Source organism: Chelonia mydas, chromosome 7 (genome assembly GCF_015237465.2).
Source record: "Chelonia mydas isolate rCheMyd1 chromosome 7, rCheMyd1.pri.v2, whole genome shotgun sequence".
In the NCBI taxonomy this organism is placed as follows: Eukaryota; Metazoa; Chordata; order Testudines; family Cheloniidae; genus Chelonia; species Chelonia mydas.
The window spans coordinates 67,603,258-67,627,933 of NC_057853.1; the positions used below are offsets into that span (position 1 = coordinate 67,603,258).

A 24,676-nucleotide genomic window follows, 5' to 3' on the forward strand; every position below is an offset into this window, starting at 1 on the left:
TGAGGTGGAAAGAAACCTTTTTATTTTATAACCAAGAGGCATCCAGTTTCTGAATTCTGATGTCTTTTCCAGACAAGTGTCTATTTAGAGCAGGCAAGTTAACACTCTTGACAATCAGCAACAAAGCACCATCATTTCCTTGTTAAAAGTAATCTGATTAAGAACAGAAGAAGCCATTTGAATAAAACTTGAACAATCAATATCCAGCTCAAACTCAAAACAAATTTGGATTTTTTAAAGGTTTTATAGTTTGTGTTTTTTATAAATAGACATATCTGCTCTTCCTGGGTTCAACTGGGAACATATGTAATGAAATAAAGAAAAAAATACCATAATTGTGGAATTTTTGCCCAGGAGAAAACCAGAGAATTTTGGAAATTTCATAAGAAAAAGGGAAATCTCTTTAGTCAGGAACTCAGGCTAAATTCAGATATGATGATTATCTGATGCCTATTTGAAGTGAACTTCAAAACTTTTTGAGGTTTGCCCATTACTAACAAGAATTCATCAGATAACACCTTTCATTTGAAAGCATTTTGGACTCTATCCTGCAAGGTACTGAGCACTGTAGCCCACATACAACAAAGCACTTAAGCATGTGTAAAATTTTCAATACATGAGTAATCCTATTGATCCTAGAGAACTCAGATCAAGACCTTTATTATAAACAGTGTACGTACAGGAATCACTTCTTCCACTAATGAAGTGCAACTAGTTCTGGATGGAAGCGGTAACCAATCTAATAAATGAGAAGAGGAGAATTTTTGGACAATGACATCAGGATGAATCCCTAAGGTTACTTCTAGAGCTTTAATATTTAATATTCATGAAGGCCAGTCAGGATATTAGGATTTGGGATACTTCTCTGAAAGTATCTTATTTAGTGAACTACATGGAATTCAGTGTATCATCTTTAGAAGAGATTAATTGTCTCTCCTGGTTCCACTGAATCCAGGTACAGTATTTACAACCTAGCATAGAACACTAATGAATTAGTAATCAGTAGCAAGTCAAATCAGTTTTTCCCAGAATTTGAATTATTTTTATTTTTATGATATTTGCCTTAAATTAGCTGCCTTAAAACATTTTATCTAACTCTCAAACCCCCAGGTATCATTGATAAATTCATTCCATATATTAAATACACAATTACAGTAAGTCACTAAACTTCAGGAATCGACTTTCGTATCAGTTGAGTTTTCTTCCTCTGATTCAGCCGTGAGATTCATTGCAGCCTAATAGCAAAAAAAAGAAAGAAAAAAGAAGAATTACTCACCAGTATTAACAGAAATTGATAAAAAGTGCTACAAACCAAAGCAAACAGAAACAGTGTTTAGATAACCTTCAGCATGACTATGCATTCTCCTATTCAGTGAAATAACACTTTAGTTTTTGGGTAACGGCCATGTTAGTCTGTATTCGCAAAAAGAAAAGGAGGACTTGTGGCACCTTAGAGACTAACCAATTTATTTGAGCATGAGCTTTCATGAGCTACAGCTCACTTCATCGGATGCATACTGTGGATAATGTCTTCTGCAATTTATACACAGACACCATGAAACAATACCTCCTCCCACCCCACTCTCCTGCTGGTAATAGCTTATCTAAAGTGATCATCAAGTTGGGCCATTTCCAGCACAAATCCAGGTTTTCTCACCCTCCGCCCCCCCACAGACAAACTCACTCTCTTGTTGGTAATAGCCCATCCAAAGTGACCACTGTCTTCACAATGTGTATGATAATCAAGGTGGGCCATTTCCTGCAGAAATCCAGGTTCTCTCACCCCCTCACCCCCCTCCAAAAACCACACACACAAACTCACTCTCCTGCTGGTAATAGCCTATCCAAAGTGACCACTCTCCTTACAACCTGCATGAAAATCAAAGTGGGCCATTTCCAGCACAAATCCAGGTTTTCTCACTCACCCACCCCCATACACACACAAACTCACTCTCCTGCTGGTAATAGCTCATCCGAAGTGACCACTCTCCCTACAATGAGCATGATAATCAAGGTGGGCTATTTCCAGCACAAATCCAGGTTTTCTCACCCCCCACCCCCATACACACACAAACTCACTCTCCTGCTGGCAATAGCTCATCCAAACTGACCACTCTCCCCACACTGTGCATGACAATCAAGGTGGGCCACTTCCAGCATAAATCCAAGTTTAACCAGAACGTCTGGGGGGCGGGCGGGGGGGAGGAAAAAACAAGGGGAAAAACAAGGGGAAATAGGCTACCTTGCATAATGACTTAGCCACTCCCAGTCTCTATTTAAGCCTAAATTAATAGTATCCATAAACACCACCCTATACCGGAAACCTACTGACCGCTATTCCTACCTACATGCCTCCAGCTTTCACCCTGACCACATCACACGATCCATCGTCTACAGCCAAGCTCTGCGATACAACCGCATTTGCTCCAACCCCTCAGACAGAGACAAACACCTACAAGATCTCTATCAAGCATTCTTACAACTACAATACCTACCTGCGGAAGTGAAGAAACAGATTGATAGAGCCAGAAGAGTTCCCAGAAGTCACCTACTACAGGACAGGCCTAACAAAGAAAATAACAGAACGCCACTAGCCGTCACCTTCAGCCCCCAACTAAAACTCCTCCAACGCATTATTAAGGATCTACAACCTATCCTGAAGGATGACCCAACACTCTCACAAATCTTGGGAGACAGGCCAGTCCTTGCCTACAGACAGCCCCCCAACCTGAAGCAAATACTCACCAGCAACCACATACCACACAACAGAACCACTAACCCAGGAACCTATCCTTGCAACAAAGCCCGTTGCCAACTGTGCCCACATATTTATTCAGGGGACACCATCACAGGGCCTAATAACATCAGCCACACTATCAGAGGCTCGTTCACCTGCACATCCACCAATGTGATATATGCCATCATGTGCCAGCAATGCCCCTCTGCCATGTACATTGGTCAAACTGGACAGTCTCTACATAAAAGAATAAATGGACACAAATCAGATGTCAAGAATTATAACATTCATAAACCAGTCGGAGAACACTTCAAACTCTCTGGTCACGCAATCAGAGACATGAAGGTCGCTATCTTACAACAAAAAAACTTCAAATCCAGAGTCCAGCGAGAAACTGCTGAATTGGAATTCATTTGCAAATTGGATACTATTAATTTAGGCTTAAATAGAGACTGGGAGTGGCTAAGTCATTATGCAAGGTAGCCTATTTCCCCTTGTTCCCCCCCACCCCCCCCAGACGTTCTGGTTAAACTTGGATTTATGCTGGAAGTGGCCCACCTTGATTGTCATGCACAGTGTGGGGAGAGTGGTCAGTTTGGATGAGCTATGGCCAGCAGGAGAGTGAGTTTGTGTGGGGGGGGGGGGTGAGAAAACCTGGATTTGTGCTGGAAATGGCCCACCTTGATTATCATGCTCATTGTAGGGAGAGTGGTCACTTCGGATGAGCTATTACCAGCAGGAGAGTGAGTTTGTGTGTGTATGGGGGTGGGTGAGTGAGAAAACCTGGATTTGTGCTGGAAATGGCCCACTTTGATTTTCATGCAGGTTGTAAGGAGAGTGGTCACTTTGGATAGGCTATTACCAGCAGGAGAGTGAGTTTGTGTGTGTGGTTTTTGGAGGGGGGTGAGGGGGTGAGAGAACCTGGATTTCTGCAGGAAATGGCCCACCTTGATTATCATACACATTGTGAAGACAGTGGTCACTTTGGATGGGCTATTACCAACAAGAGAGTGAGTTTGTCTGTGGGGGGGCGGAGGGTGAGAAAACCTGGATTTGTGCTGGAAATGGCCCAACTTGATGATCACTTTAGATAAGCTATTACCAGCAGGAGAGTGGGGTGGGAGGAGGTATTGTTTCATGGTGTCTGTGTATATAATGTCTTCTGCAATTTCCACAGTATGCATCCGATGAAGTGAGCTGTAGCTCACGAAAGCTCATGCTCAAATAAATTGGTTAGTCTCTAAGGTGCCACAAGTCCTCCTTTTCTTTTTACTTTAGTTTTTATTCACCTCTACCATCAACAAGACAGACTGTATAGAGACAATTATCCCAAGCTAACAAAGGGCACTGCAGGGTGTAAGTGTGTACAATACTGTAAGAATATTGATCTGGTCCCACAATTTTTATGTAAACTCACTGACAATATCTTTCCAGAATGCAAAAAGAATGTGTTATCACCAGACTAATGCTTACACAACTGTGAACCTAATTTATATGCCTAACACTGGGTAATGACATAGGTATATGGCTACACATATAATTATTACTCATTTGTATATCTGATTACCCAGTGTGCATGTGCAAATGCAGTAATAACTACACACCAAATATGCCTGCAGTTGCATGCATATGATTACATGAGCTTAACTGTGAAAACCTGACTTCAAATGTATTCTTAGCTACATTAAAAATAAGAGCCACCTGTAAAACATTTGTAAAATAACAGGCTGTTATTACATGAAAAACATGTTAACAAAAATTCCTCATACAATGTAAAGTCAAAGCTGAAATTACATTACTGACAATAAAATAAGATGGGCAAGACAACTTAATGTAATTCAAAGAAAAAAAAATCTGGCAACAGCATACGGGAACTACAAACAGTCTTTCCCAGTATCTTGACTTAAACAATCAATTAAAACAAAATATATTCGGTTACTTAAAGACTTCTTATTTCAAAAATGTTGAATTGAAAGGTGGGATCTAACACATTCTTTTGACCATCAAAAGACATATGTAACTGGATACATTTGACTACTAGTGGCTGGCCCAAGAGATATTGTTATACACGCTGCAATGACTCGCACAAGTCAAAATTTGATTCATGTTCTCTCACTTCCCTGTAGTGACAGATGCAAGGAGTATTGTGAGAACCGTGTGCTTTAGCATACCAGGAAAAGAAAGAGCCTCTAATTACTCTCAAGATTCACCTCCAGCTGATTAAATTAGCACTTATCATAGCCATATGATCAGAGAGGCAAGGGGAGGCAGCTGCTCCCCTGGGAATATTGAAACTTTCATTTGGAAAAAAACGTTGAATGTACAAAGTTTGAAATTTAAGGATTTCCTTTACCACACTGGCTCCATCACCGTTTCCTCAAGTGCTGAAACAGGGGCACAGCTGGGGAAAAATGAAGCAGGGCAAGAGAGTTCCTATAATCAACTCATCCTTGGCTGTGGGAATGGCCTGTGGGGGACAGTGGCAGCCAACAACCAGAGAGCGCATTCCAAAGGCTGCTCTAACATGCACTGGGGATCAAGCTCTCTTCAGGAGATCTGGAAAATACGGCCCAAATACTCTCTTTTAGGCCATAATGGAAGTGCTGACACAGCCTTAACTGTATAGGCATCAGTGGGGACAGAAAAATCTCTATGCAGGGATTACTTAGACTTTTTTTCCCCTGGTACTTACATCAGATTGCCCGCTCTCATCTATCTCCTCAACTCGGGTCAAATTAGGGGCTCCATATTTATCTGTAAGCTCAGCTAATGTCCTTGATTTATCCTCCAGTTCCTACAATTGAATTATAAAGCTTACTGTGAGTCATTAGTAATTCTGTTAATTTTGTCACAAATGTATTTAAGAACTCTGAATATATGTCAAAGAACCTTAGTATGCACTAAACTAATGAAAATAAACAGATGCCATAGACTAGAGATTTATGGAAACAAAGCCCTGGCATAAATAAATTAAGTGTGAAAAAGGTCTATGTATTACTGTTAGGGCTAATATTAGTTATTATTAGAGGAGTTTGAACAATTTTAGGTTTTCATGTAGTATAAAGTTTGATATTTAGATAGTGATACATTGTCAATATTTTGACAAAATGATCTGAGAAAAATGTTCTCCTTTAGATTGTGATGAACCCCATACACTAGAGGCTGGTCTATACTTAAAAGTTTTACCAGTATAGTCATGCCAGTTGGGGTGTGATTTTTTTTTATGACATACCTGTAAAAGCCGTATGTAGACAAAGGTATACCAACAGAAAGATCCCTTATGACGGTATAACTTATTTTGCTTCACAAACCAGAATAAGCTATATTGATATAAACACTTTTATACTAGCATAAGTGTATTCAGAGTAGGAAGGTTTACTGCGTTAGGTACACCAAAGCTAAAGCAACAAAACTGTTAGTGTAGACAAATCTTAGGTGTGTTTGCATTTACAAATAAGATTCACTTGTGTTCCCATTTAAACAAAAACACTCTCATAACCATAACTAAGGAAGACTGCAGCACCACTAAGCAAACAAATGTATACTAAGCTGCACTCTGAAACCATTTATACTTGGTTACGAAAAATATACCGAAGAGACTGATAGTCCAGCCCAGTGTCTAACTCGGGAAGTTTGAAATGAAGCTGGAGGGCTAGACACGCATCCCAGAAATGTTCTTTCACAGACTTTGACAGGTTGGTCAAATGTCCATAGGCTAAAAGTATACATACACAATTCCTGCACTGATCAGGGAGGATGTTTGATATCTAAGCATGGATCTTGGAAAAGCTAGTTGGTGATCTGTGACATTATCTAATTATTATTATTATTACTATTATTATTAACGGAACTTTGTCAGACCTCTTCAGCTTTTTGCTGCAAGGACAGCTCTTCTGCTTTCTCTTTCTCTACCCTTTCTACTTCCAGCTGAGCCTCCTCACGTTCTCGTTCCAGCTGAGCCTGCAGTCATTTTATGGAAGCAATATAACATGGACAAATTGAGAAAAAAAGTCAAACTACAGTAGGATGACCTATGTTGGTGTTAAAGTTTACAAAGCAGAGGTTTTATATACAGTAACTCCTCGCTTAACGTTGTAGTTATGTTCCTGAAAAATGAGACTTTAAGCAAAACGATGTTAAACGAATCCAATTTCTCCATAAGAATAAATGTAAATGGGGGGGTTAGGTTCCAGGGAAATTTTTTTCACCAGACAAAAAACTATATTATGTGCATATATATATATACACACACACACACACGCACACGCACAGAGAGTATGAGTTTTAAACAAACAATTTAATACTGTACACAGCAATGATGATTGTGAAGCTTGATTGAGGTGGTGGAGTCAGAAGGTGGAAGAGGGTGTGATATTTCCCAGGGAATCCCTTACCGCTAAATGATGAACTAGCACTTGGCTGAGCCCTCAAAGGTTAACACATTGTTGTTAATGTAGCCTCACACTCAACAAGGCAGCACGAATGGAGGGAGGAAAGACAGCATGGCAGACAGAGACACACACCCTGTGTGTGGGAGAGAGAGAGAGAGAGATGCACATTGCCCCTTTAAGTATGCTGATGCCACTCTAAGTACACTGCCTATTTAAGTATATCAGGAAGTTGAGACAGCAGCTGCGGCCATCAAGCTCTCTTCCTCCTGAGTCCTGTCCTGTCCCCACCCTGCTCTATATGGAGAAGGGGTAAGCGGGGGGGCAGGAGCAGGAGGGAGAGGGACATCCTGACAATAGCCCCCCTCTTCCTCCCTCCCTGCACAGCAAGCAGGAGGCTCCCGGGAGCAGCTCCAAGGCAGAGGGCAGGAGCAGCACGTGGCAGTGGGGGGAGGGACAGCTGAACTGCTGGCAATTGATAGCCTGCTGGGTGGCTGCGGCACAGGGAACTTAGGGGAGCGGGGAGCTGATGGGGGGTTGCTGGTCAACCCTAGTTCCAAGCCCCCACCAGCTAGCTGCAACGAGCTGCTCTTCCTGCAAGCAGTGGACAAAGCAGGCGGCTGCGAAACAACTTTATAAGGGAGCATTGCGTAATTGATCAGCAACACAATGAAACAACTTTAACCAGGACGACTTTAAGTGAGGAGTTTGTATGTACTTTTTTTCTGAGGGACAAGATGGATGAGGTAATATATTTTATTGGACCAACTTCTGTTGGTGAAAGAGACAAGCTTTCGAGCTTACACAGCTCTTCTTCAGGTCTGGGAATTACTCATAGTGTTACAACAAAATACAAGATGGAACAGACTGTTTAGCATAAGTAGTTAACATATTTCAAGGAAGCTTAAATTCATAACTTTACTAGACACTAAAAATCATGGACTGAATAGAGACACTAGATTTATGGCTTATTACAACAATCACCCACTAGCAACCCCCCCATGTTCATTTTCTCCCCATGGTTGGAGGGGTGTTAACGGACCACTTTACCTTGAATGGTCCCTTGAAGTATGTGTTAACTACTTATGCTAAACAATCTGTCCCGTCCTTACAGTCCTTCGTTTTCAGTTTTTATTTTATTTATTTTTTCCCGGGAATTTATCGGTGTTTATTACTGTAACAACAAAAACAGCTGAAAATCAATGCAAAAACTTTTACTAATTTTTCTGGGTAAATTGTGGGATTTATTTTGGTGGACGGACGGACAGGGAGGAAATGCATTCAATAGATTAATGCTTTCATGAACGGAATTCAATGTGGTTTACTGCAGAACTAAAACAGAACTCAAAACACTGAGTTCAAGAAAACAATATATCGCTAATCCCCAAATAAAGCTTTTCATCTGAATAAGCAGCTTACTGTTGTAGACTTAGAACTATTAGTCTATAAATATTTACATTTAGTAATTGGGCCCAATATTTTAAAATATTTATAAACACTCATTGTGAGGTCCTTCAGTGTAATTTCCAAAAGTCCTGCGTAGCGTAGGCTTACAGCAATATTTTTAAGCAGTCTTTTCCCAGGCCCATTTTCCTACAGTCTTGGATGTAGCTGAATTTCAAAAATACTCTCTCCATATCAACCGAGCCAGGTGGGACACTGAGGATGCGAGAGAAAGCACGGCTCAAAGTTGGACAGTCAGTGTGGTGGATTTCCCAGTATTCAAGAGGAATTCAACCATGATGGCATGGTTGTCTGGGGAAGGCATTGCCATATAGGCACAGAATTCACTTTCCAGTTTTGTACTTTCTTCATTAGAAGCCACAAAAGGGGAGATTATACAAGCATACTCTTTAAATTTATCAGCTGAGGCCACCCTTTACGATGAGGGTCAAACAGCACAATGACTTTCCAGAATGATGAGTCTCTCTGAAAAGCTGTAGGGGACATATTGCGAGCATCAGTAGCTTCCCACTTCTTTGACAGCTCTTCATAAAAACTTTTGAAGGCTTTTGCAAGGTGGTCCTTCTCAGTGACTGGCAACACAGACATGAAAAAAAAATTTCTGGAATGTCCCCAGATGTGCTTTTGTGAGAAAGTTCTGCTGAGAGATTGTTAACCAGAATGCCAGACACCTCTGTATTAGAAAATGCAACATCTGTTAAAGAACTCGATTCCAATTTCTTCTGTGCTTCATGTAGTGGCTGAAGTGTTTCAATCAGGAATTTGAGTTTTGTACAAAGGCCTTGCCTAATTTCTTACATAGTTGCTTGACATTTCAGCTTTATGGCTTTTCCACTGTTGAACTCTTTGTGATGTAAAAGTTGCATTAATACACCTATTGCATTCTGAACACTCAGTGCAGCCGAATACAGACTAAACCATCTTGTTGGTACAACTTGAACTGAAATGCTGCATTCAAGTGCGATCTCTTTGCAAACATCATAGAAGATTTTTATTTGAATGCTTGAAAACTGCACCAGCATCTATTATGAAATTTTTTAAATCGGCCATTCTGGGAACCTCTGTTGCAAGAGAGACAGTAACATGCAGCAGGTGAGCTGGGTAAGACAAAGCAATTTAGGTTTTTCATTCAGCTTTACATCTTATGTGAACTTCGCACAGTAAGAAGCCGAGTCAGAATTCACTGTAGCTCAAATCCTTCCATAAAAGTGCATATTCATTTAAAGTTTTACTGACACAAGCTGCGACTGTTTGACTGCTGACTTTACAAACTCCATATCTGCCAAAATGAGTGTAGGCTTCTCCAAAACAAAATGAAAAATGAAAACAAAATCACCAGGATTGGGCGGTCGAGAACATCTGACGAGTCATCAAAAATCAAAGAACTAACTGTATTTCCAATCAACCTCTCTTTAATTTTGTTGGTCAGAGCAACATCATTCTCCTCCAAATATTTCTTGGTCATATTGATTGAATTTGGCGAAGATTTTGCTGTTGGACAGAAATTTCATACAAAATCCTCCAAAGGACGATCAGCAAGGCTTAGCGGCTGCGCTGTAAAGCAGAGGGCATGTATAAATTACTTATTAGATCATTTTGATCTCGCTCTTTCTGCCGTGCCCAGATGAATGCTGATTCCAATGTTTGCTTGTTTCTGTTTTCACCTTCTTGTTTTAGTCTTAAGTGTCATTTGCTCTCCAAATGTTCTTTAGTCCGGTTGGCCTGAGTGTCAGCTACGATGCCACACCATTTGCAGCACATACACTCAACTTCATCCTTTTCTCACATTTTTGTTTTTTTTAAACTTTTGAATACTTCCTTACATTATGAAACATATTTCATTTTCTTCCCATTTTAGTGTGTCAAATCTTTAAACCGTTATCTGCTAACAGCTTGAAATGTGTACACGGTAGATGTGAGATTCATCAGGACATTCAGATGTGCATGCACTTCAGAGCTTGCGTGCGTGCCTGTTTGTTTATTGTGTGTATTTTCTAGACTAATATATAGCCTTACTTCAACAGGCAGCTTTCCGTATACACACAAACTAATGTATTATCATAATACATATATCTCATGCAATGTACTGTATTTTCCTAATAAAACACGTTTTTTTTGTATGTTTGAATGATACAGAAAAAAAGAATACTACTTTTTGTAAAACCCGAGATTTTTTAAGTAAAAATCGGTTTAAATTGAAAGTGAAGGGACTTATCCATCTTGCATTTAGCTGTGACATTCTGGGTAAGTTTCCCAGACCTGAAGAGGAGCTCTATGTAAGCCCAAAAGCGTGTCTATCTCACCTCCATAAGTCAGTTCAGTGAAACTTATTACCTCACCCACCGTCGTGTGCAACTGACATGGCTACAACAACACTGCATACTTTTTCTTCATCATTTACAATGTATTTTATGCTTGAAAACATAAACCTACAATAACTGAAACAATAAAAAGTTTAGATTTGCTGAAATATCAGGTGACTCAACAATCTTATCAGTTGTGGACCAGAATGGAGAGCAAGGTCTTTTGATTGTCAAAGGGAAAACGGAATAGACAACTGAAGACCTTAACCTTCCATACACCCCTCACACACTCTCATTAAAGGTCAAATCTAATGTTCATTTGAAGACAAATAGAACTCATAAGAATTTAAGACCCAGATTTTAAAGGTGTTTTAGGTGCTACTGCATTCAGCGTTGCAATGTCTAACTGATTTAGGTGGCTAAATCTCATTTCAAAAGGGATTTAAGCACATAGGAGCCAAAATTTCATTGACAGTCTGTGGGGTTTAGGTTCCTAAATGCCTAATCTGTCTTGAAAATGAGATTTAGGCTCCTAAATCAGTTAGTTGTTGCAATGCTGAACACATGAACGTCTACATACCTTTAAAAATCTGGGCCTAAGGTCTTTGCTGCCATCATATATCAGAAATTGCATAATTTAAGTATATATAATGTTTTATTCATTAACACTTATTCATTAACACTTATGGAGAATCAAATACTACAGCAAAAATCTTATTTGCTGTAATATTTTGTGAAAATATATTAACAAACATGACCACTAAGTCCAAAAGTAGCATTCAAATGCCCTTTGGCCATATGCATTCATACAAAGCACATGTATGTGCCCAGAGCTAGTCGTTCAAAATTGTGACCCACTCACAACCAGTCCCTTGAAAAATGTGAATTTACTGTGGCAGAGCTGAGGGGAAAATTCTTAACAAATAACTTATTTAATTAATTTAGCCTTTTCTTTCTTTGTGAGCCACCTGCAGGTATAACATCATATTCTCATATGTATTAATTATTTGAAACGCTTCATGAAATTCTTCAGCAAATAATTCAGTTTTCAAATTGTTAAATTGAGAATTTAAAAGTATAAAAGAATATACAATATGCAACTCATGCTATAACTTATACAGCTAAACTAATGAGAGCAGCATGAGTTTAAAATTGTATATTTGACTGTCATATGCTTAGATTACACTGTTATGGTTAATTATGTAAGAAATCCCAATCTGGGAATGGCAACAGTACCATGTGATATACAAACAGGGCCATTTCAGACACTGCTTGTTCACACAGGTGGCTTAGGGGTCATGGGGGGCAGGGGTCTGCTCTACCAAGGCCAGCTAGCAATGTGGGTGTAGTCTTTACTTCTCATGTTTCAGTTCTATATAATGTCGCATACAAATGGTTTTATGCTGAAATAACTCTACTGTGATGATAAATTGAGCCTCATGAAGAATCAGGACATCTCCTTAGCCCATGCTATCCCAGACCACAGATTTTCCCTCCTTTTATTTAACAGGAAACCCCCATCCGCTAATCCTGACTTTTTCCACAAACACACAATTTCTGGATACATTCCCTATTACCTCCCCTTCCCATATGCAGTGTTAGAGCAGAGCAGTTGGGCCAAATAACATGGAGAAGGTTACACATTAAATTGCAGACATGCAAGCGGAGCCCAGTCAAATAATTGTGCAGTGGTTCCCTAGATTTGCTTGAAGCTGCCTTTATATGTAACTAACCAACACAGTATAAATTATGAAATTTATATTCAAATATACATCCGAAACATGCATTTTACAAATACTGAAACATTCACTTTGCATGATGAACCCTCATAACAGTAAGGCTCAAATGCTCACATAATCTTTGTTGAAAGCAAACATGACAAAAATGCATACATGATCAAATCAAAATTCAACGTCCAATTCAAACAAATATTTGCAAAAAAAAAAAAAAATTTCTCAGCTCTAAACTCCACATAGGATACGAGGCTATGTCACGGATCAGGGAACCACAGTGGATGTGCTCCATAACCATATAATGGCAACCACTTATAAAGTTGTATGTGTGTATAAACTACAGATCTGTTGATTGTCTGCCACTACATAGGGAGCAGTCCAGATCTACTGAGTACACCTACCACGTGCATGGACAGTAGGGCTGTCAAGCGATTAAAACAATTAATTGCGATTAATCGCGGTGTTAATAATAAAATACCATTTATTTAAATATTTTTGGATGTTTCCCACATTTTCAAATATATTGATTTTAATTACAACACACAATACAATGTGTACAGTGCTCATTTTATATTTATTTTTGATTATAAATATTTGCTCTGTAAAAAACAAAAACATTTTATTTTTCAATTCACCTCATACAAGTACTGTACTGCAATCTCTTTATCACGAAAGTTGAACTTACCAATGTAGAATTACGTACAAAAAATAACTGCACTCAAAAATAAGACAATGTAAAACTTCAGAGCCTAGAAAGTCCACTCAGTCCTACTTCTTGTTCAGCCAATCGCTCAGACAAACAAGTTCGATTACATTTGCAGGAGATAATTCCACCCGCTTCTTATTTACACTGTCAACTGTAAGTGAGAACAGGCGTTCACATGGCACTGTTGTAGCCGGCGTCGCAAGATATTTACGTTCCAGATGTGGGAAAGATTCATATGTCTCTTCATGCTTCGACCACCATTCCAAAGGACATGCATCCATGTTGATGTCGGCTTCTGCTCACTAATGATCCAAAGCAATACGGACTGACGCATGTTCGTTTTCATTATCTGAGTCAGATGCCACCAGCAGAAGGTTAATTTTCTTTTTTGGTGGTTTGGGTTCTGTAGTTTCCGCATTGGAGTGCTGCTCTTTTAAGACTTCTGAAAGCGTCTTCCACACCTGGTCCCTGTCAGATCTGGGAAGGCACTTCAGATTCTTAAACCTTGGGTCAAGTGCTGTAGCTATCTTTAGAAATCTCACATTGGTACCTTCTTTGCACTTTGTCAGATCTACAGTGTAAGTGCTCCTAAAACGAACATGTGCTGAGTCATCATCTGAGACTGCTATAACATGAAATATATGGTAGGTTTCAGAGTAACAGCCGTGTTAGTCTGTATTCGCAAAAAGAAAAGGAGTACTTGTGGCACCTTAGAGACTAACCAATTTATTTGAGCATAAGCGAAGTGAGCTGTAGCTACGAAAGCTTATGCTCAAATAAATTGGTTAGTCTCTAAGGTGCCACAAGTACTCCTTTTCTTTTTATGAAATATATGGCAGATTGTGGGTAAAACACAGAGCAGGAGACATACAATTCTCCCCCAAGGAATTCAGTCACAAATTTAATTAACTCACTATTTTTTTTAACAAGAATCATCAGCATGGAAGTATGTCCTCTAGAATGGTGGCCAAAGCAAGAAGGGGCATACAAATGTTTAGCATATCTGGCACGTAAATAAATCTGGCCAGCTACAAAAGTGCCATGCGAATGCCTGTTCTCACTTTCAGGTGACACTGTAAATAAGAAGCAGGCAGCAGCATCTCCTGTAAATGTAAACAAACTTGTTTGTCCTAGTGGTTGGCTGAAGAAGAAGTAGGACTGAGAGGACTTGTAGGCTTTAAAGTTTTACATAGTTTTGTTTTTGAGTGCAGTTATGTAAGAAAAAAAAAATCTACATTTGTAAGTTGCACGTTCATGATAAAGAGATTGCACTACAGTACTTGTATGAGGTGAACTGAAAAATACTATTTATTTTATCATTTTTACAGTGCAAATATTTGTAATAAAAAATAATATAAAATGAGCACTGTACACTTTGTATTCTTTGTTGTAATTGAAATCAATATATTTGAAAATGTAGAAAAACACCCAAAATATTTAATAAATTTCAATTGGTATTCTATTATTAACAGTGCAATTAAAATTGCGATTAATCATGTTTAATTTTTTTAATCACAATTAATATTTTTTAGTTAGTTGTGTGAGTTAACTGCGATTAATTGACAGCCCTAACTGACAGGCAACTATACATAATGAACTCCAGCACCCAACAGGCTACTTGTAAGTTACTGATGCTCAGAGAAGCGTTAAATTGGGTATTCTTTGCCTCAGGGTTCTGCATTATTTAAGGATATCATACTGCAAAGTCAGTTTCCCTACTTAACCACTTCCATGTTCTGGATGGTCATGTCACTTATTATTTGACACATAGACACTATGCAAATCACATTATAGTGCTTTTATACTGCATTATTGTAACACCATTATATGGACATATGCAGTACGTCACCATAAAATACATACCTAGGTTGGTTCCAGTGTTATGAATAAGGCTGCGAGTCTGTCGTGGAGGTCACGGAAGTCACGGACTGTGTGGCTTTCAGAGACCTCTGTGAATTCTGCAGCGGCTGGAGCGACTGGCCTGGGGGTCAGCCACACCGGCGGCTGCTGGAGCAGTCTCGGGTCACTACACTCCCCCACCCCTGAAACAGCAGGAGTTTGGGTGTGGGCGAGGCTCCAGGGCTGGCGTGCAGGAAGGGGTGAGGGCTCTGGGCAGCTCTTATCTCGGGGGACTCCCTGGAAGCTGCAACATGTCCCTCCCTCGGCTCCTTGGCGGAGGCGCAGCCAGGCAGGTCTACGCACTGCCTCTGCCTGCAGACACTACCCCCGCAGCTCCCACAGGCCGCAATTCCCAGCCAATGGGCGCTGCAGAGCCAGCACTCAGGACGCAGGCAGTGTGTAGAGCCCCCTAGCCACGCTTCTGCCTGGAGCCAAGGGACATGTCGCTGCTTTCAGGGAGCCACGCGGAACCAGGTAGGGAGCCTGCCAGCCCCACCAAACCTCCTCCCCCATCCAGCACTAGCGAGGGTCCCGGACTGCACCCCACCCCAGAGCACCTGCGCTGCCCCTTGGGCCGCCCCCCACCCCAGAGCCCCATGGCACTGCTGGGCTACCCTCTTCCCCCCTGCCCCCACCCACCCACCGAGCACCCAAGATTTAGTCAGGGGTATATAGTACAAGTCATGGTCAGGTCACGGGACATGAATTTTTGTTTACTGTCCATGACTTTTACTAAAAATACCAGTGATTAAAACTTAGCCTTAGTTATGAGGTGTCAATGCCACAGTATTATCTGCTAGAAATTTTAATTACTTTTATTATTGACTATATTATGCCATACCTGCTGCTCCTCTGCAAGTTTCTGCTGGATCGTGAGTTCTTCCTCCTTCATTTTTTCTAACATTTCCAGTTCTTTCAGGGCCTCCTCACGCTCTTGCTCCAGTTCAGCCCTCTCCTGCTTCCTCTGTCATTGCATAATATTGACAAATCAGAAAAAAGATTAACTAATATTGGCTATATTGTCATTAAAGTTTGTGAAAGAGTAACAGTAATCATTTTAAATGCAGAGAGATCCACCTCTTGTTCTTCATCTAAATTTCTCCTGTATTTGTAAATCCAGTATGCCAGGTACTCTATTGGGTCTATGGGCCGATGCTCTACCACTTCTGCAAGTCCCTTTGCCAAGCATATTCCTAGGCATCTCTTGAGATATTCAGAGTCCATTCACACCTCCTGAAAAATGTAAAGGAAAGAGACATTAAACAGTGATTCCCGATTTAAACTAAAAAATATTTTAAGAATTACTAACGAGACCATATCAAATAGTTTGTTGCAAATAGTTTAGCCAAGAAATTCAGCCCTTTTTTTTCTTTTTTTTTTTTTGTGACTGCTCTGTGAAGAGGTTGTACACAGTATTAAAGACAGTGTTATCTAGTTGACAAGGCACTAGGCTAGGAGTCAGGATTCACAGTTCTGCCACAACCTGCTAGATAACTTTGGAAAAGGTCATTTGTGTCCATTCCCTTCTCACCCCTTTGTCCATCTTGCCTATTTAGACTGCAAGCTCTTCAAGGCACAAACTTTCTCTCACTGTGTGAACAATGCCTAGAACCAGGGGTCCTAATCTGAGTTGGGGCCCATAGGCACTGTAGTATTACTAATAATAAATACGAATTTGCTCTTTTTTTACAAGTGTTCAATACTTTGTGCATGAACATTGATCATAGAGTTTTTGAGCTGGTTTCAATGAATATTTACTATTCATACTTTATGAGCTAGTCACGTAAGTCACATGCTGTTGTGTCTGCTCCTTGATCAGATGGCCTAAGCTTTATCAACTGGAATTCCTTTTTCCGTTCACAAATTATCTGTGAATATTTGTAAGTATCAGACTAATGTGGGAGTAATTAAAACAGCTTTGCAAAATGACCACAAGAGTAGCCCCAATAGAAATGCTCTCATAAACAGATTTATTCACACTAGGATTTGAGAGATTTTGCTTCCAGCAAGAATTCTTGTGAATAAAAGCTTGTTCTTCTGTGGCTAGGTGAATAAAAGTCATGAACACAATCAAAACAAATTGGTAGGTTATATCCATAAAAATCTTCGTTAATGCTGCGTGACTGACAAGGAGCATGCACACGTCTGATGTATTTTAATCAGAAAATGAAGTGGGCATGCACTTTCATGCACTAAATCATCAATATTATATGCCAGTATGATTAGTATGATTTGAATAAAGCAAGAGAAATTGGAGGAATTGTCACAGATTGAAGTGTCATTAGAGGAGGCTTTGGAATGAATTGATAAACTTAACAGTAACAAGTCACCGGGACCAGATGGCATTCACCCAAGAGTTCTGAAAGAACTCAAATGTGAAATTGCAGAACTATTAGCTATGATTTGTAACCTGTCCTTTAAATCAGCTTCTGTACCCAATGACTGGAAGATAGCTAATGTAATGCCAATATTTAAAAAGGGCTCTAGAGGTGATCCCGTCAATTACAGACCAGTAAGTCTAACGTCAGTACCGGGCAAATTAAAGTTGAAACAATAGTAAAGAATAAAATTGTCAGACACATAGAAAAACATAAATTGTTGGGCAAAAGTAAACATGGTTTCTGTAAAGGGAAATCATGTCTTACTAATCTATTAGAGTTCTTTGAAGGGGTCAACAAACATGTGGACAAGGGGGATTCAGTGGATATAATGTACTTAGATTTCCAGAAAGCCTTTGACAAGGTCCCTCACAAAAGGCTCTTATGTAAATTAAGTTGTCATTGGATACAAGGGAAGATCCTTTCATGGACTGAGAACTGGTTAAAAGACACGGAACAAAGAGTAGGAATAAACGGTAAATTTTCAGAATGGAGAGGGGAACCTAGTGGTGTTCCCCAAGGGTCAGTCCTAGGACCAGTCCTATTCAACTTATTCATAAATGATCTCCAGAAAGGGGAAAACAGTGAGGTGGCAAAGTTTGTAGATGATACTAAACTGCTCAAGATAGTTAAGACCAAAGCAGACTGTGAAGTATTTCAAAAAGATCTCACAAAACTAAGTGATTGGGCAACAAAATGGCAAATGAAATTTAATGTGGATAAATATAAAGTAATGCACATTGGGAAAAATAAACCCAACTATACATACAATATGATGGGGGCTAATTTAGCTACAACTAATCAGGAAAGAGATCTTGGAGTCATTGTGGATAGTTCTCTGAACACCTCCAACCAGTGTGCAGCAGCAGTCAAAAAAGCAAACGGGATGTTCAGAATCATTAAAAACGGGATAGAGAATAAGACGGAAAATATCTTATTGCCCTTATATAAATCTATGGTACGCCCACATCTTGAATACTGCGTACAGATGTGGTCTCTTCATCTCAAAAACGATATACTGGCATTAGAAAAGGTTCAGAGAAGGGCAACTAAGATGATTAGGGGTTTGGAACAGGTCCCATATGAGGAGAGATTAAAGAGGCTAGGACTTTTCAGCTTGGAAAAGAGGAGACTAAGGGAGGATATGGTAGAGGTATATAAAATCGTGAGTGGTGTGGAGAAAGTGAATAAGGAAAAGTTATTTTCTTGTTCCCATAATATAAGAACTAGGGGCCACCAAATGAAATTAATGGGCAGCAGGTTTAAAACAAATAAAAGGAAATTCTTCTTCACACAGCGCACTGTCACCCTGTGGAACTCCTTGCCTGAGTAGGTTGTGAAGGCTAGGACTATAGCAGGGTTTAAAAGAGAACTAGATGAATTCATGGAGGTTAAATCCATTAATGGCTATTAGCCAGAATGAGTAAGGAATGGTGTCCCTAGCCTCTGTTTGTCAGAGGGTGGAGATGGATGGCAGGAGAGAGATCACTTGATCATTACCTGTTAGGTTCACTCCCTCTGGGGCACCTGGCATTGGCCACTGTCGGCAGACAGGATACTGGACTGGATGGACCTTTGGTCTGACTCAGTATGGCCATTCTTATGTTTTTATTATCATTTCAGTTGTTTTGAACATTTTTAACAATCTTTCTAACTAAATTACATTTAAGGAAACAACAAACTCTCTTAAACATGGCTCATTGTCGATTAGTTTTATAGAACTTCAGACGGTGATGCACAATTAGATATACATAACTCACCAGTTCAGAGAGAATTTATTAAAATATATACAGGGAAGCTGTAGAAGGGACCACTCCTATTAGGTAAACACCTCTCTTACACCTGCCTGTATGTATCCAAAACACAGAGTATAATTCTGCTCCATTTGTTTCAAAATGTAATTTCCATGAAGCAGCAGTTGCTTAACATGGTTTAACTGTAGGAAATATTCACTGATCTCCAGTTACAATAGTACATGATCACTACAGTTTTCCTTATAGTGCTAAATTCTATTAGTTCTTCTCAAATAGTCCCAATTAGCTATTTTCTGTCCCTAAATACACACTTCACTGAATTCAATGTGGATTCTAGAAGCGACTTAGAATTTAAATAATTTCTGTGTATGATCCATTTAAGAAGAAGAAAACGGACCTTATCTAAAGGCAAGTCACACAAATGCAGGAAGGAGAACTTGTTTCTTGACACAAGTGAGATGAGAAACATCACAGACTATTCCTTCCTTCTGGTCTCTTGCACAGACGCCCCTTAGGTATGGTCCCTGTTAAGTTCAGATCTTACTTTCTGACACACTGGCATATATCAGTGTTTTGTCACAATGTACCTCCACAGAATGCACATCTGAACACACTTACCTCCTGAAAATTCTATACTTTCCTCTCACCTCAAAGGATTCTGCAACCCACTCTTCAAATATATTTAAATTCTTGGCATGGTTTGTACACTTTGGTTTTAGGATGCTTGATTTTCTTGTTTAAACCATTTCTTCAACAAAAGAACAGTTAGGTATGAGACAAGTACAGCATAAAGGGCTTCATTTATGGGCATATGTCTCATCTATGCCACTCATGAGATTAAAAATATATTGACTCAGAATGCACAGTTTTTGTTTTCCTACAGCCTCATGTCAGCTTTCTTATTTTTATATATTTAAATATTCTAGTTTGAACTAACTAAGCTAAGTTTTAAGCATGTATATAAGTTTTGTATGATCAGGATAAGATATATTACTACTATTACAATACTGTTATACAATATAATAATGATATGACTATAACGATCATAATCCTTGTTTTGGAATTTGTGTGTGAACATTGACCAAATATTGCTTATTGTAGGTACAGTTCTGAAATCACCATCTGTTTAGTATATGATTCCCAACGCTTTGGAAGGAATAAAAGGTCGCAGAAAAAAATAATAGTTTGAACACACTTTCATTTTAGAACTCAAAATACATTTAGCTTTTTGCTACCATCTGCAAAATATCAGGTTTTTCTAAATCTTTTAGTAAGCCCTGGCCCTTTAGATCCAGTTGAAATTGAGGGTCAAATTGGAAAGCAAAAAAATATCAAGTGTAAAGAATATTTATTACGTAGATACAAGGATAATAGCTGCCTTACAAATACTTAAGCATCATAACAACGTAAAAGACCTTGTGAACGTTTTATTCAGGCCAAGAGTGTTCACAGTGCAATCTGTGGTGTGTTAAAAGGTAATTTAGGATTGTTCTCTTCCTATAAACAAAGAAGGAAGGTAAAAATGATCATCTGTCAGTTTTTAATACTAGTGAATGGAGACAAAAAACAACTCTTTCCAGGAAGATGCAAATGCAAGCAAAACTATGGTTGTGTGTATTTGTGTTTTGATTTTCAACAGATGTAGAACTGTCCAGCTTGGGCACCCTGGGTTTAGATCAATGGTTTTCAATCTGTGGACCCCGCGGGGGACGGAGGGGCAGGGAAGGAAAGAGGTGTCCACAGACTATGCCTAAAATTTCCAAAGGGGTCCACTCCTCTATTTGAAATGTTTTAGGGGTCTACAAAGGACATAGGGTTGGAAACCGCTGGTTGATCTGATTTGTTATGAACCAGCATGAGGGTGGGGGGAGGCTGCTGTGAGAGAGGTGACCAGTGACTGCGGCTGGTGCATTGTTGCTATGACCGGACTGGAGGCGGTTTGGGGAACAGGAGTTTGCTGAGAAGGCCCCGCAGACGCGCAGGAGGCCCATCGGCAGGGCAGAGCCACCCGCCCAGGGCCCCTGGCCGCTCCCCCGCGCACACGACCCTCCGGGCCCCCTTCACGAGGGCGAAGCCGATTTGTCCGCCGGGGAAGACAAGGCCCGAGCCCATGTCCCCACCCTGCTTCCCCGGCGGGGGGCACGACCCCCTGCTGCGTCCTGGGAGCCCTACCGGGTGCGTTCGCCAACCGGCAATAGAGCGCGCGCCAGCGAACCTCCACGACCGCGGCGCGCGTGATGAGTATACGGGTCTGGGGGGGCGAACGAGCGTCCAGCGTGGGAAAGGGGCGCCGGCCGTTACTCCGACGCTTCGAGAGGCGCGCAGCCGCAGAGCGCACCCCCCAGCGCGCGCGGAGTGGGAGGGGCGGGCTCGGGAGCGTCCCGTCGCTAGGCAGCCGCCCGGTGACCCAGGCGGTAGGATTGGTGGTGGGGCTGGTGCCGGGGGTTGTCACGTGAGTACGGTGGCGGGGTTAACCCCCTCGGGGCTGGGCATTGGCAGAACATCGGCTTGGCCTGGGGGCAGTTCGCCTTGGAGAGCCGGACACGGTGGGATCCCGGCGTGTGGGCCGGACCGGGGGCGCAGGGTCCTGCCCCTCGCGGCGAAGACTGCGGCCCCGGCGCGCAGGGGGATGCGGGGAGTAGTGCCCGGCTCTGCGGGACGCGGCCGCGCTCCGCCCACCCCTGGGCGGCGGCGGCGGCATCGCAGCGGGCATCTGGTGAGGTCAGCCCCGGGCACGCAGCCGGGGGCGGGAGTGATATTGGGGCTCCAGCGTGCAGCCCGGCTCGGGAGCCTGTCACCCTGCGGTCAAAGGACTGTCCCGTCCCCTACACCTGGGGGTGAGTGACTGATCTTTACACAAGAGAAACCTCTGCTACTCTCACTCGTGTAATACCAGCAGTGTGCCACCTCCCTGGCTGCTCATTGCGGTAGCTACCCATGGGGAAGGTAAAGAGCCCCTGGTCTGTTCCTAAAAAGAAAAGGAGTTCTTGTGGCACCTTAGAGACTAACCAATTTATTTGAGCATAAGCTTTTGTGAGCTACAGCTCACTTTATCAGATGCATACTGTGGAAAGTGTAGAAGATCTTTTTATACACACACAACCCATGAAAAAATACCACCTCCCACCCCACTCTCCTGCTGGTAATAGCTTATCTAAAGTGATCACTCTCCTTACAATGTGTATGATAATCAAGTTGGGCCATTTCCAGCACAAATCCAGGTTTTCTCACACCCCCCCTCCCCCCAACACACACACACAAACCCACTCTCCTGCTGGTAATAGCTTATCTAAAGTGACCACTCTCCTTACAATGTGTATGATAATCAAAGTGGGCCATTTCCAGCACAAATCCAGGGTTTAACAAGAACGTCGGGGGAGAGGGGGGGAACAAGGGGAAATAGGTTACCTTGCATAATGACTTAGCCACTCCCAGTCTCTATTCAAGCCTAAGTTAATTGTATCCAATTTGCAAATGAATTCCAATTCAACAGTTTCTCACTGGAGTCTGGATTTGAAGTTTTTTTGTTGTAATATCGCAACTTTCATGTCTGTAATCACGTGACCAGAGAGATTGAAGTGTTCTCCGACTGGTTTATGAATGTTATAATTCTTGACATCTGATTTGTGTCCATTTATTCTTTTACGTAGAGACTGTCCAGTTTGACCAATGTACATGGCAGAGGGGCATTGCTGGCACATGATGGCATATATCACATCGGTGGATGTGCAGGTGAACGAGCCTCTGATAGTGTGGCTGATGTTATTAGGCCCTGTGATGGTGTCCCCTGAATAAATATGTGGGCACAGTTGGCAACGGGCTTTGTTGCAAGGATAGGTTCCTGGGTTAGTGGTTCTGTTGTGTGGTATGTGGTTGCTGGTGAGTATTTGCTTCAGGTTGGGAGGCTGTCTGTAGGCAAGGACTGGCCTGTCTCCCAAGATTTGTGAGAGTGTTGGGTCATCCTTCAGGATAGGTTGTAGATCCTTAATAATGCGTTGGAGGAGTTTTAGTTGGGGGCTGAAGGTGACGGCTAGTGGCGTTCTGTTATTTTCTTTATTAGGCCTGTCCTGTAGTAGGTGACTTCTGGGGACTCTTCTGGTTCTATCAATCTGTTTCTTCACTTCCGCAGGTGGGTATTGTAGTTGTAAGAATGCTTGATAGAGATCTTGTAGGTGTTTGTCTCTGTCTGAGGGGTTGGAGCAAATGCGGTTGTATCACAGAGCTTGGCTGTAGACGATGGATCGTGTGGTGTGGTCACGGTGAAAGCTGGAGGCATGTAGGTAGGAATAGCGGTCAGTAGGTTTCCGGTATAAGGTGGTGTTTATGTGACCATCGTTTATTAGCACTGTAGTGTCCAGGAAGTGGATCTCTTGTGTGGACTGGACCAGGCTGAGGTTGATGGTGGGATGGAAATTGTTGAAATCGTGGTGGAATTCCTCAAGGGCTTCTTTCCATGGGTCCAGATGATGAAGATGTCATCAATATAGCGCAAGTAGAGTAGGGGCGTTAGTGGACGGGAGCTGAGGAAGCGTTGTTCTAAGTCAGCCATAAAAATGTTGGCATACTGTGGGGCCATGCAGGTACCCATAGCAGTGCCGCTGATCTGAAGGTATACATTGTCCCCAAATGTAAAATAGTTATGGGTAAGGACAAAGTCACAAAGTTCAGCCACCAGGTTAGCCGTGACATTATCGGGGATAGTGTTCTTGACGGCTTGTAGTCCATCTTTGTGTGGAATGTTGGTGTAGAGGGCTTCTACATCCATAGTGGCCAGGATGGTGTTATCAGGAAGATCACCGATGGATTGTAGTTTCCTCGGGAAGTCAGTGGTGTCTCGAAGGTAGCTGGGAGTGCTGGTAGCGTAGGGCCTGAGGAGGGAGTCTACATAGCCAGACAATCCTGCTGTCAGGGTGCCAATGCCTGAGATGAGTAGATAGAATATCCCAGGTCGGGGTTCCAGGGGTGTGTCTGTGCGGATTTGATCTTGTGCTTTTTCAGGGAGTTTCTTGAGCAAATGCTGTAGTTTCTTTTGGTAACTCTCAGTGGGATCAGAGGGTAATGGCTTGTAGAAAGTGGTGTTGGAGAGCTGTCGTCTGTTCCTGGAGAGGATAGAATAACCCCAATAACCTGGACAGGAGGGTGCTCCCACTCAAGCAGACTCCGGTGTACAAGACTTACTCCTGGTGGAATTCTACAACAAAAAATTAAAAAGTCTGTGCACAGTGTTTTAAAATTCTGCATATTTTATTTGTCAAAATAACACCATATAATCACACCAGTTTCAATTATTTTAGGTTATTTATTTCAAAATATC

At 41.4% G+C, this 24,676-nt stretch overlaps 2 protein-coding genes across 13 annotated transcripts in view; one reads left to right on the forward strand and one right to left on the reverse strand.

The window, feature by feature from the left end:
• LOC102939158 (DPY30 domain-containing protein 1) lies at window positions 1-21,675 on the reverse strand. 4 transcript variants are annotated; one of them, XM_037904153.2, is made up of 7 exons: window positions 21,535-21,672; window positions 19,981-20,110; window positions 16,308-16,463; window positions 16,072-16,194; window positions 6,599-6,697; window positions 5,430-5,531; window positions 1-1,235 (listed from the first exon to the last, which is right to left on the reverse strand). In XM_037904153.2, the coding sequence occupies exons 3-7, from the start codon at window positions 16,452-16,454 to the stop codon at window positions 1,170-1,172; spliced, it is 537 nt and encodes a 178-aa protein (XP_037760081.1). In that variant the 5' UTR covers window positions 16,455-16,463; window positions 19,981-20,110; window positions 21,535-21,672; the 3' UTR covers window positions 1-1,169. The 4 variants fall into 4 exon arrangements, with proteins under 4 accessions (XP_037760081.1, XP_037760080.1, XP_043407127.1 ...); XM_037904152.2 differs by lacking the exon at window positions 19,981-20,110 and having other exon boundaries at window positions 21,535-21,675; XM_043551192.1 differs by lacking the exon at window positions 5,430-5,531.
• Window positions 21,667-24,676, forward strand: part of LOC119566782 (DPY30 domain-containing protein 1) — a 16,596-nt gene continuing 13,586 nt past the window's right edge. For 3 of the 9 annotated variants that reach the window (XR_006292185.1, XR_005226117.2, XM_037904156.2), the window contains exon 1: window positions 21,702-21,814. The gene's annotated coding sequence lies outside the window, so the exon portion shown is untranslated. Of the gene's footprint in view, window positions 21,815-21,835; window positions 22,200-24,676 lie in introns of those variants that run through there. The other 6 variants (XM_043551193.1, XR_006292189.1, XR_006292187.1 and 3 more) reach the window with 6 other exon arrangements.